The 12,806-nt window shown below is 41.9% G+C and overlaps 1 protein-coding gene across 3 annotated transcripts in view; it reads right to left on the bottom strand.

The window, feature by feature from the left end:
- LOC132099190 (NACHT, LRR and PYD domains-containing protein 12-like) overlaps positions 1–12,806 on the bottom strand; it is a 49,352-nt gene that overhangs the window by 22,663 nt on the left and 13,883 nt on the right. Inside the window, exons 6-7 of one of the 3 annotated variants that reach the window (XM_059505641.1) lie at positions 1,873–2,046; positions 1,598–1,771 (exon numbers count right to left, since the gene is read on the bottom strand). The exons of 1 other annotated variant lie outside the window; for it this stretch is intronic. In XM_059505641.1, the coding sequence (XP_059361624.1) occupies positions 1,598–1,771; positions 1,873–2,046 (348 nt within the window). The remainder of the gene's footprint in view (positions 1–1,597; positions 1,772–1,872; positions 2,047–12,806) is intronic. One more of the 3 variants, XM_059505639.1, reaches the window with a different exon arrangement.

Genomic DNA, 12,806 nt, shown 5'->3' with positions numbered 1-12,806 from the left:
ATGCTCAGTCCTCAATCCTCAACGCTCAGGTTTCACATTCCAAACTTCTCTCTGTATTTCCATTGAGACGGTAATTGAGGTTATAGGTAATAACCACCAGCTCTCCACCTGACCAAGGTTAGGTGGAAACATCTTGCAAACAGTCTCCTACGCTGAACCTATGATGTTTCAGTTGGTTCTATATTCATAGTAACCAATTTACTGATGGTCCAGATTAAAGGGAGTTGCCTTTCTTTGCAGTGCTGGACTACAGTGTTTACTAAACACTCGTCGGTGTTTTGTCCAGCTGGTATGATAGCCCTGATTCCGGCTTCATGTTTGTGGTATCAGGTGGCCAGATCACAGGTTTCTGCAGGAGCCTTCTTGATCATCAGACCCGGCACGGCACTGCAAGGAATTTAATGTATGTCCGGGCTGCTTAGATGTTGCTGAAGCATCAAGCGGGAAGTGGAGGTGGTAGTTACGGAAGTTTTCTTGTATGTGCTGCCTCAGGTGATGTTCTCCTTGCCAGAGGTTTTTAAATTTGAGCTTGCCTCCCCTGTGCGGTTCAGCACTTCTGGGATGCTTAGGTACCTTTAAGTACACACGCTAAGCTCTGTGTACTTTTGGCAAACCACATGGTGGTGAGTGTGCATGTTGAACACTTTGCTCACTTTCTAAAATCCACCTAAGTGGTAAGTGCGCACTTTCTGAAATCCTGTAAGATAAGGGTAATGCGCTCAGCTTCGTTCTCTTTCTTGAGATGGTTAGACCTTGGTTCCTTGGGCTCCACTCAGCCAGTGTTTATTTATTTATACACTTCAAGCATCACTTCCCTCAACATGACGGTGGCCATTTGGGCGGTTCTTGTGGTAGTTTAGCAGCGCTCCCCTCACTAAGAAGGGTCGCCTATGAGTGCGCCTATGAGTTCCACAAGAGCCCTCTACTTAGAACAGTATTTAAAGTACATGTTATGGTAAGTGTGCATGTGTCTTTGCGCACTTTCTGAAATCCACACTGTGGTAATTTCGCCACTAGTGCTCTGCATTCCTTCTAAAATCCTATTTGGTGAGGGCTTTGCGCGGTTGCTTCGTGCCCTTTCTTGAGTTGGTTAAAGCCCCGTTCATCTTGGGCGCCACTCCACCTATGTATCCTTGGATACCTATCTAAAAAGGGTGTTGCTACTAGGGATCTGTTGAGACAGCTAATTCAGTAAGCTTATGCAATAGCAAGCGGTAGCCCCTGTTTGACAGGCAAGACTTCTTAGCCATATCCCTTTAAAGGAATCTTTCTTGATTCTAAGTCTTCAGCTCTATCCTGGGCCGAGGCCCTAACAAATAAGTTTGTTATGTAGCCTAGGCCTTTGGATGTAAGTTGTTATGTCACAGACAAAAAAAAACTAAATGTCCCAGGGGCAACTCCCATGGAGTTGGTACTTAGTGTTGGTAATTAAAGTTTTCAATGTATGCTTGAGACACGGGTCACGACAAGGTGTTCCCCATAGCGACCCCTAGAAAACGCAGTGTCTCGTTCCCTACTCAGGGAACCATGGTTACATTCATAACCTTTTTTTATAATTAACTATCAAAATAATTAATCAAGTACTTGAATGTCAAACCTCAATAACTCCATCTTAGAGTTTGGACTCTTCAGTCCATCAGAAAGAAGTTTCACTCCAGAATCCTGCAGAACATTGTTACTCAGGTGCAGCTCTCTCAGGACAGAGTTTGAGGATTGTAAAACTGATGACAAACTCCCACAAGACTGAGCAGTGAGATTACAGATGGAAAATCTAAACAAAAAGGGCACAGTAACTGCAAACAAAATAAATCTTAATGTGTTTTTTTTATAATTAACTTACAAAATAACTAATCAAATATATAAAACTCAAACCTTAATATCTCCAGCTTAGAGTTTGGACTCTTCAGACCTTCAGAAAGCAGCTTCACTCCAGAATCCTGCAGGTCATTGCTACTCAGGTCCAACACATTTAGATGGGAATTTAAGGATTGTAGAGCTGACGACAAACTCTCACAAGACTGAGCAGTGAAATTACATCCACATAGCCTGTGTAAACAAAACAAAGAGTTTTATTAATGTGAATTTATGAGTTTATATAGTTTATAATCTGCAGTGCATGTTTGTGTTAAATACAATGTAATTAGACTTTATTGATTGAACTTTACTAGGTAACGCTTTATAATAATTATAAAATAACAAAGCACTAATAACCCATTTTAAAACTATTGTAGTTAATAGACTATATACAAATAGTGAGTTCATCATTCATTGTCACTGTTATTAACTAAGGCCTCTTTTACACTGCAGTTTTAAAAGCGTAATTCTGATTTGTTGACTAAATCAGTTTTTTTGGCTGTCCATTTAAATAATCTTTCAATTATGACCCATAACCGATTCATGTGTTTATACTTGCCATACCATCTGAAACACTGCGCATGCGTTGTTGTCATTTACTGCCTCCACATGTGCTTCCGCATGAGAATAATGTGGCTTGTGATGACAAAACGAGTCACAATGAGCAATTAAAAAATTTTATAAAAAAATGTAATACATTTTTTTTTTTTTTTAATGAAAATTTAATTCTCCATTAAAATACATTCAGAATGATTTATAATTTTTTGGAATCTGAAAAAAAATTACATGCCCATTTGAAGTTGATAGTGAAGTCCTCTGTCTTGTCTTATTATTAATTCCGATTAATGAAGTGCAGTAAGTGATTTTTTCACATTTAACTGACAGTGTAAACGAGGCAGTGTAAATAGTGTTGCTGTATAAATTAGCTCATTTGTAAGTATTTTTTTATTAGGATAATTATTTATTAACTACCCATTGACCATAAATAGTACTCACTTTAGACTAGATCATGGATCCAGTAAATGTTGATTTGAATCATTTTCAGTTTTTTTATACTGTACGAACTGAACATTCTGTACTCTAACTCTACCTCTAATCCTGATGTATTTTAACGTGATCTTATGAGCATTTGTATATATTTCATATTGTCAGCATTATGCCATTTTATATTTTAAAACCAAATGGCACAGACAGATCTGTTCTTGCTTTTTTTCCCTTTTCACTCATCCTCGGGCTCTTTAGCCTTTGTGTTAAACATGCTCACGTGCTGCACCATCAAGCGATCAAGTAATCCAGAACTCAAATACTCTGTTGAAACTTATTGACTGAAGAAATCTTTAAAGTCAAAAGCCAAGCAAAGAAACTCTCAGAAGAACTTCAAGTGCCTTATCATCCATAGCCAAGACAACGATTTCCGCAGTTACAAGGAAAACCCCCTTCATCACCACGTGAATCCCAAAGACATCATCCAAACAAGAATAAACAGCTTCAGGACTCATTCAGCCAGGAAAGGAAACCCTGCTTTCAGCGCAATCGCAAGTAGCAAACAAAATCTTTATTTCTTGCTGAATTGGCTTGAATTGATATTAAACAGTTAAGATAAGACAAATCTCTGCTTTTGTGATTTTATTGGTGCAATTTAAGTAGCAACAAATACTAGAACCTTGGGACTTGCAAATTCTATTAATCCTCCACTTCATAACTGTTTGTTTGTACAGGTGCATCTTGATAAATTACAATGTCATGGAAAAGTTCCCCGGGAGGAAGGAGGGATGCGTGGCCGAAGATTGTGCCGCCATTGAACCTCGAGGCGGTGGGCTGGAGTGAGTTGCCGGGGACGGACGAACTCACTGCCGGCCGGCTGCCCGCGATGTGGAGGGGTGGCTGCCGTCCATGAGGGAGCAGAGGAGTCGCCGCCATTCGCCAGGGGGCTGGAGCCTGCTGCCATCCGCCAGAATGGGGAGGAGCAGGGAACGGGGGACTCCTGCAGGTTGACCAAAACTGGAGGAGCCGTTGCTGTCCACCGGGCGTCGGACGAGTATCATGCCATCCACCGAGGCCGTCCAGTAACACCACCAGGCACCTCGGAGGAGATCACCCGGATGGAGGATGGTAGTGCGTCTTGGAACTTGAATTAGTTTTTGTCTCCTCTCTCCCCTCTCTCGTCTCTGTCACTCCTTATCCTTCCATCTTCTTTTTCTCTTGCCTCGTCTGTTATACCCCCAGGTTCCCTCGCGGACGACAGTGAAGGACAAGAGAGGACCAGGCCTGGGCTTTATTTTGTGTTTTGCTTTTTTATTTGTGCGCAGCAGTCGTCCACGACGGGCTGTCGTGCTGTTTGTGTTATTTTGGTTACTAAAGTTTTATTTGATTGTCCGCCGGTTCCCCACCCCCTTCATCCCAAGATTATAAAGTTTGTAAAGCATTACGCTCTGGAATGCCACAGCCTGTTTGTGTGCCTCCTGGAACCTGTCGATGACAGTATTGACTGTGTCGCCAAACAGGCCAGAAGGCTGAAGAAGGGCATACAAGAGGCAGACCCTGTCTCTTTCTTTTATTTCTGACAGGGTAAGCCATAAAGGCCTCTCCACAGCCACTAAGGCTGCCATAGACTGCCCAATAGCGCAAGCAGTCTTTTTAGTGGCACAGGTGGAGGGATCAGCAGTAGAGTTGTTTTTGGCGGCCTTTCTTAATTTTAGTTTTAGTCTAGTCTTTGTGTGAAGCTGTCATTTTAGTTTTTATTAGTTCTAGTCATGTTCATACTCTTTTTAGTCTAGTTTTAGTTAACGAAAACTGATGACATTTAAGTCTAGTTTTAGTTGACAAAAACTAATTATATTTGTCTAATTTTAGTTGACAAAAACTGATGACATTTAGTCCAGTTTTAGACATTTAGTCTAGTTTTAGTCAATGAACATAGTATTTTAGTCTCTTTTTAGTAGCACAGTTCTATTTAACCCAGTCAATATAGTACAAGTAGCTAGAAGTATAGACAAAACCAAAATTTTATTTTAGCCAAACCCATTTCAAACAAGGTTATCTTATTATACTATTGTTACCTTATCGACTTAAGAATAAATCCATTCCAGACACTGAAGATGCTCTGATTTTAATTTATTTTAACAACCAAACATGTAAGAAGCACACACACATATATTTCAATAAAATAATATATATATATATATATATATTTAAATATAATAAAATATTTCTCCCAAAGACGAACCCCGGCTGGCCGGCATCAGTCCCTTTCTCTGTGTCGGGCCTGATTTATTGCGTGTCCTCAATTTAGCTTGGAAAATATGACATCATTGCGATATTGCCCAAAGTTTGCTTTTAGTGCTCTAATTTCGCGTGGCGGAGTGCACAGCATTTTTTTTATTCCTTCCACATAGCTCCACATAAGAAACATGCACGAGTTCAGGGCAATTCTAGCTGAACATGTAGATCTGTGTCGGCGTTTGTGTGAAACAGAAGCAGTTTAATGTGAAGTTTAAAATCCATCAGGTGCTTTTTGACGGAAAAGTTTTTTTTTTTCAAGTTTGCATAGTTTGTCAAAGGCTTCTTATTTGAAGTACATTTTATTGTATTGTATAAAATAGAATTAGAATTTATTTAGATATTAATTAAACACTATGTGCTATATTGCTATATTATACACCATGTGTTAAGATTGTTTGTACATAAAAAAATATATTAATTCATCAACTCATTCATCACAAGATTTGCACTGGCAAATTACTTCTCATTGGTGATTCCCGACGGTTTTATAGGACAATTACTCCTTGTCACTCCCCTGTCATTTCAAAGAATAGAACAACGGTGAACGTGACAAGTATAAAAGCCTCGTCCATTTGGGAAAGAGAGCTCGCAGTTAGCTGAGCCAGGTGAAAGTATAAATCCTGTTTGAATTGTTTGTTGTCGTCTTCTATATGATCCCACAATGAAAGTGATGTCCGGTTTGCGAACGAATCGTTCGATTTAACCGGTTGAACCAGTTCACCAAATCGAACTGAATCATTTGAAATGGTTTGCATCTCCATTAAGCATTGATCCACAAATTACTTCAATTGTTTACTTTTTTTAATGTGGCTGACATTCCCTCTGAGTCTAAATAAACCAATATCGCAGAGTAATTAATTTACTCAAACCGTATACTGACTGAACTGCTGTGAAGATGAACACCGAGCAGAGCCAGATAACTATTGGTAATGAATCAAACTGAAAGAACCGGTTCTCGGAAAAGAACCGAACTTCACTACACGATTGGGGCTTAAGGCAGTGACGTCAATTACTTTGGCGCAGTGAGACATAGGAAACAGAAATACTGCTAAATAGTTATAACGTGACTAAACGAGATGAAAAAAACATTGTAATATTTCATTTAGTCATGTTTAAGTCAACGAAACTGAAGAGACATTTTAGCATAGTTTTTATTTTGTAAACCACATTTAGTCTCGTTTTTATTCAACAATACTGCATTATACATTTAATTATAGTCATCATCACATGACCAGCAATTACATTGCGTCTCGTCTCGTTTTCGTCACATGCTAAAGGTTCGTTAATGATGATATTTAGTCATAATTTTCCTTGACGAAAGCAACACTAATCATCAGTCCGTCTAAGCTCTTTGAAATCTTGGACTTGATCCCCTCGTCAATAACTCTCAGCAGGTCAGCTTGACAGGCTTGAAGAACTGCCATAGTGTGAAGGCATGCCCCAGCCTGACCTGCAGCCACATACCCTTTGCCCACTTGCGTACAAGTTGGGCAACACCGGAGCCTTTAGAGACGATACTGAGCCGGGGGACAGATAGCTTGCAAGTGTCTGTTCCACCCGTGGCATTGCTCTATAACCCCACTCTCCCAGCCCCACTACATTGCTGAAGTGCTGTGAATCAGGGCCGAAGAGGTGGGTAGAATAGGGGTGATTCCACGATCTCACAATTTCTCTGCGGAGATCGTGAAAACATTGATGGCTCCGGCCCCCTCGAGAGCCAACTCAGCGTGCTTTGATCCCAGGCAAACCACGCATATACTATGTGTAGTGAGGGCAGGGAGGAACACACAATCTACAGAATCGTCCTTCAAATGTCAAGTCTTTGTCTTGCTCTTTGACATATTGAACTAATAATAGGAACTAATAGACAATCAACATTAAATAGGAAGGGTTGGTGAGTGTATCTCCATCCAAAAGAACCTTTAAGACCAGAAAAAAATTGTTATCCTCTGCGCCGTCAGAGAAGAGTTAACAGACAGCTGTAGGGTTTGGTTAACTAAGTTATCTTCTAAAAAAATATTTTAGAGATGAAAGATATCCTCTGTTCAGGCAGGGAAGATTAGCATCACATGCTAATATTGTGTTACCCTCTGTCTCGGCAGGGAAGTTTAGCGTAAAGTGCTAGAATTTGTGTTATCCTCTGTGTTGGCAGAGAAGAATTGTTAATATTTGGTACCCTCTGTTGATCAGAGAAGTTTTAGTGTTTTGATTGTGTGGTAAAACAAGAAACTCACAAAATCTTTAGAAAGAATGCTAGATTGATCCCCACAACTGAAAAAGGTGGTCTCGCGACTCCTTCGTGGTAAGATAGCAAATTCAAATCACTGTCAGGAGTGCAAATGAACCTAATAGTTACTGAGAAAGTTAGAGAAGAACTAATTCAGAAATATGATATCCATCCAGACATACATCCATTGGTCTGTAGATGAGTGTAAAAAGGTACTAGGAGCATGTATTCGCAATAACAATTTGAAAGGCATTATCTGCTGGCACAGAGAATTTGCCTTAGCGCTAGCTACACAACTGTCTCAGTGTAACTCAGAACTAGAGGAACAGAACAAAGAGCGCCGAGCTAGAGTATACTCTTTGACTAAGAAGTTGAACCGCAACAAAGCTGCAGCAAAAACTGATTTGGAAGAAGTTAGTCAGACTGATAGCATTTATCCTGACTTAAAAACTTTCTTTGAAACAGATGTAGCCATCCAGTCAGTAACTGATGTGCCTGTAGATTCTGTAAAGGTATGTGGCGCTAGGAGAAGATCTCAGAGAACTGAGGGAACTGAAAGTGTTCCTCCCAACTCTTCTGTAGGCCGAGTACAAACTGTTGACAAACCGCTAAGACCTAAAGATATAGTGAGACTATACCAGAGCTATCCCTCTGCATGCACAAATGTTACTGAATTTAGAAGAGCATTGATCAGCAAAATGAATCTCTTTGACATGTCGTTAGCAGAAGTCACACAGCTGATGTCACAAATTCTAACTGAACAGGAGGAGGCTGAAACTGTGAGTGAATTCACTAAAAGATTTTGTCAGTAAACAGTAACTTACAGTGGAATAGTTGATGATGCTGAAAGAGACCATTAGTCCGCATCTGGTCAGATGGCTTTGTAGCAGAGTACAGGAAAGCCTTGCCATTCCTAGATCGAACTTGGTCTCACAAAACTCTCAAAAGTAATCTAGACAGTTTAGTTACTTGGGAAAGAAGCTCTGATGTCAAAGCTGGAGTAAAGATTGCAGCAGCAAAACTGGACACTGGATGAAAGAGTGTAGGAAAAGCAGGAAGACATTAAGATAAATGAACAGCTTTACTCAGCTCTTACTCAGTCTACTTACCACTCTGAAGCTGCCCCACCCCACATCACCAAACTGTTGGAGCAGCTTGCTCAGGTGTTAACTGTAAGGACTGTGAGTGCTTAACTTCCCCAGTAATGTACAACGGAGATGAAAGATCCTTTGTAAATAAAACTACAGGAAGCTGACTGTCACTTCCTTTCATTGAGAAAACGTTAAGTACACTCACAGCCTACAAAGCTATACTAAAGCACACTCCAGTCACTAACCTATTCTTTTTGGGTAGTGATGTTTGTTATTATTTATGTTCAATTAGAGGATGGAGATGTCACAAAGTAAAGTTCGCACAGCAAATACAGGGACAGACCTGGACACACAAAGACCAGTGAGGAGCCCTGGGAAGAACCGAAGTGCAATAGGCCTCGGGGGCCAACCCTGTGGTGAAGACTTCCTCATAGGTTTCCCCTATCCGTAGCTTTATCCCCACATCACTAGTCCATAGGTGTCAAATGTACTTAACCTAGATTGAGAAAAACACTATACGACCACCAGACTTAAAACCACTATACGATCTACAGAAGTCTATGCATGAATACTGCTGGTCTGCTGTTTCTTTGTTTTCTTGTGTTTCAGGTATGTGTGCATGCCATGTCATTTCCATATGTGACACCCTGGTGTTAAGCATCACTTCAGACATCCATGAACAAGCTTCATGAGGACAAAGAGTCATCTGAGTGAATCTACGTGCAAAATGGACTACAGAAAACAGACTTCCACTCTTATGCTACATCGTTTTCTGTGTCAACATGTAGTTTTCACGACATGTTACCATCTATGTCATATGTTTCAACAGTTATGTTTCTAAAAAAACTATTACACCTAAGTAAATCTAGGACAAGACACATAATAAGATATGTGTGCATGTAACCTTTTCAGGTTACATGACTGTGGGATGGGGCTTATGTTAAGAAACATAGGCCATAGAATGGACTTATGAAAGTTTAAATTTGTATTATGGGAGAGTTATTAGAACTCTCAACGGGAGGACTGGTGGATTACAAATTTATAAAATGTTAAATTTAGATTCCAATATGTGGCGAGTGGGGCGGGGCCGAGGGACGTGGGAACACGAGTGAGGCCGGCAGTGATTGGGCAAATCAGTGGCACCTGCGGCCCACCGTCGGTCTCGAGTCCCACGTAGGAGATGGAAGGATATAAAACTGGAGCGACGACAGTGAAGGACGAGAGAGGACAAGGCCTGGGATTTTAGTTGTGTTTTGGTTTTATTTTGTGCGCACCAGTCGTCCGTGAGGGGCTGGTGCGCTGTTTTGTGTTTATTTTGAATAATTAAATGTTATTTGATTGTCCGCCGGTTCCCGCCTCCTTCTTCCAGATGAATATAAAAGGTTGTATCGTTACAGTGGTGCCGAAGCCCGGGAGAAGGAGGGACGCGCTGCTGAAGATCCCTCGCCGCTTTGGTGAATCCGCGGTGCCAACGTGCAGGCGAGGAGTGTGCCGCCATGGACGCTCGAGGCGGTGGGCTGGAGCGAGTTGCCGGGGACGGGCGAGCTCGCTTCCGGCCGCCCACGATAGGGAGGGGCGGCTGCCGTCCATGAGGGAGCGGAGGAGTCTGCGCCGTTCGCCAGGTGGCCGGAGCCTGCTGCCATCCGCCGGAACGGGGAGGAGCAGGGAACGGGGGACTCCTGCCGGCTGCCCAAAACCGGAGGAGCCGTCGCCGTCCACCGGGCGGCGGAGGAGTGTCGTGCCGTCCGCCGAGGGCCGTCCAGTGCCACCGCCAGGCACCGCGGAGGAGATCACCCAGCTGGTGGAGGGCCGAGCAGCAGTGCGCCTGGGAACCGGAATTTTTTTTTTTTTTTCTCTCCCCTCTCTCGTCTCTGTCGCTCCTCCTTCCATCTCCTTTTCTCTCGCCTCGTCTGTCCTACCCCCAGGCTCCCGCAGGTTCCCGTGAGCGGTCCCCCCCGGAGGGAGGGGGGGGGAGTAGAGCGCAGTCTCGTGGGTACCCCCCGGCCTGCGAGGGGCGATGGGGGTATGTGGCGAGTGGGGCGGGGCCGAGGGACGTGGGAACACGAGTGAGGCCGGCAGTGATTGGGCAAATCAGTGGCACCTGCGGCCCACCGCCGGTCTCGAGTCCCACGTAGGAGATGGAAGGATATAAAACTGGAGCGACGACAGTGAAGGACGAGAGAGGACCAGGCCTGGGCTCTTAGTTGTGTTTTGGTTTTTATTTGCGCGCACCAGTCGTCCGTGAGGGGCTGGTGCGCTGTTTTGTGTTTATTTTTGTATTTTGTATTTTGTGTATTAAAATGTCCTTTGATTGTCCGCCGGTTCCCGCCTCCTTCTTCCCGAAGATTCCGAAGCTTTTATCGTTACACAATATAATAGTAGACATTTTGGGCTAATAAAGCTGAAATCAAAGAAGATCAAATCAGGAAAATCAAGTGTCTGAGACATGAACCTTTTGTCTTCATGCACTTCCTGATGATTGGGCAAGGTCCCAAGATAAAGGTGCCTGCTAAACTCAAGGCACAGCTGTGCTTTTGTTTCTATGATAATGTGAAGGTATGGGTGATACTATCAGGCACCTCTGTATTTACATGACACTGTTATGCTGATGAGATTAAGGCTGGGAAAATGCCAGAATCAGGCATTTTCCTGATTCCATTTGCATGCTTTGTTTAGGTTGTCTCCACCTCTGTATATCCCGCCCCCTTGAAATGTATATAAACTACTATGTATTAATTACTAGTTAGACTTTTGATGACGACAGCACCATGCAGAGTGTTCTCAATAAAGAATTCTGCTGAAGATTACCCAAGAGTCTCCTGGGCCCGTATTCATAAAGAATCTTAATGCAAAAAGTAGCTCCTAGTGACAAAATTCTAAGAAAATTCTTAGAAATGTGGGCGTTTACTCTTAAAATTAAAGAAAAAATCATAGTAAAGAAAAAAGTAATTCAGAAAGCAACTTAACCCTTAAAAGAGGTCTTAAGGTCAAACTTGTTAGGAGCACAGACGAGGACTTTTAAGAGGCTTAAGAGTTTCTTTAGAAGAGGAGAAAATGGCAGAAAGATGAAGAGGCAGAAGAAATGTGTTGCAGACATTGGATGACAGTGAGTAAATAAGACGCTATAGATTAGATCGTGCAGGGATCATGTTTGTGACTTATCTTATTAGAGACGTGCTAACATCTCCAAAACAGCGCCAGAAATGCCATAGCGCCAGAAATTCAAGTAATCACTACATTACGATATTTGGCAACTGGGAAAATGCAACAATGCAGTAGTGATGATTTGGGTCTGTCACAACCTTCTGTAAGCAGAGTGATCACACAAACAATTACAGCACTTTCAGAACCTCTTATTGTGTCGCAGTTCATTTCGTTTCCACTGGACATTCCCACCTTGCAGGCTCACAAAACTGAATTTATGAATATAGCAGGCTTATAGGTGCGCACAAGCAGGGGGAATGAACCGTTAATAGTTTGTGCTCTACGCCCATGTCTGCTTCTTGTCCCTTGCTGGGACACCCGGCCCGAATTTTCCTTTAAGAATGCCCTTGTGTTCATACACTAACTGGGCTAACAGTAAACTCTGTTCCTCTGTCCAGTTTGGCTTTCTCGCCCTTCTTGGTTTTGATTCCATGTTTGATACATCAAAACCAACATTCAAACCGCCACTTAAATAGGACAGCAATCACTGTAATTGGAAAGAGTGGAACAATTTTTATCATTCTAAGCTAATCAATTACCTTATAGGAAATTAAAAGCATGGTAAATAAAAAAAGGATTTATATACACACATATAATGTGTGTGTGTGTGAGTGTGTGTGAGAAAGAGAATGGTCAAATAGGAAAAATTACGCATGTAAATTCAAAGTGAGAATTAGAATAGACCCTATACTTAAAATCACTCCTTTTTTCCTTCTTGGACAACCAACCAATCACAGTCTTCAAAAGATTGTGTCATACATAGCAACGGGGTCAACCCCGCCTCCTCACTAAGATGAAAGTTTTTTCCTTACTCAGAGTTGCTCTCAGATCAGTCCTGAATCGCTCTTAAGCTAAGACTCCTACGTAAAAGTTTTTAAGCTAAATTAAGTTTTCTGAGAGGATTCTTAGAATCTTTATGAATACGGGCCTTGGTCTTCATTTCTGAGTTCCCAACATTTGCATCATGCTGATTTGGGGGAAAAAAATCCTTCTTCCATGCTTTCACTATTTCTTAAATCCCTCCTGGGTTCTAGTTTGCACGATTCTTGACCATGTTTGAAACTTTGCATTATTAGAACTTCTGTTATTGACTCAAGACGAATCACTTGTTGAATTGCTCATTTTGAAGTCACTTTGGATAAAAATGT

This window comes from Carassius carassius, chromosome 22 (genome assembly GCF_963082965.1).
Source record: "Carassius carassius chromosome 22, fCarCar2.1, whole genome shotgun sequence".
In the NCBI taxonomy this organism is placed as follows: domain Eukaryota; kingdom Metazoa; phylum Chordata; class Actinopteri; order Cypriniformes; family Cyprinidae; genus Carassius; species Carassius carassius.
Note: the sequence above shows the minus strand (reverse complement) of the source record. Positions and strands in the feature narration are given on the sequence as shown.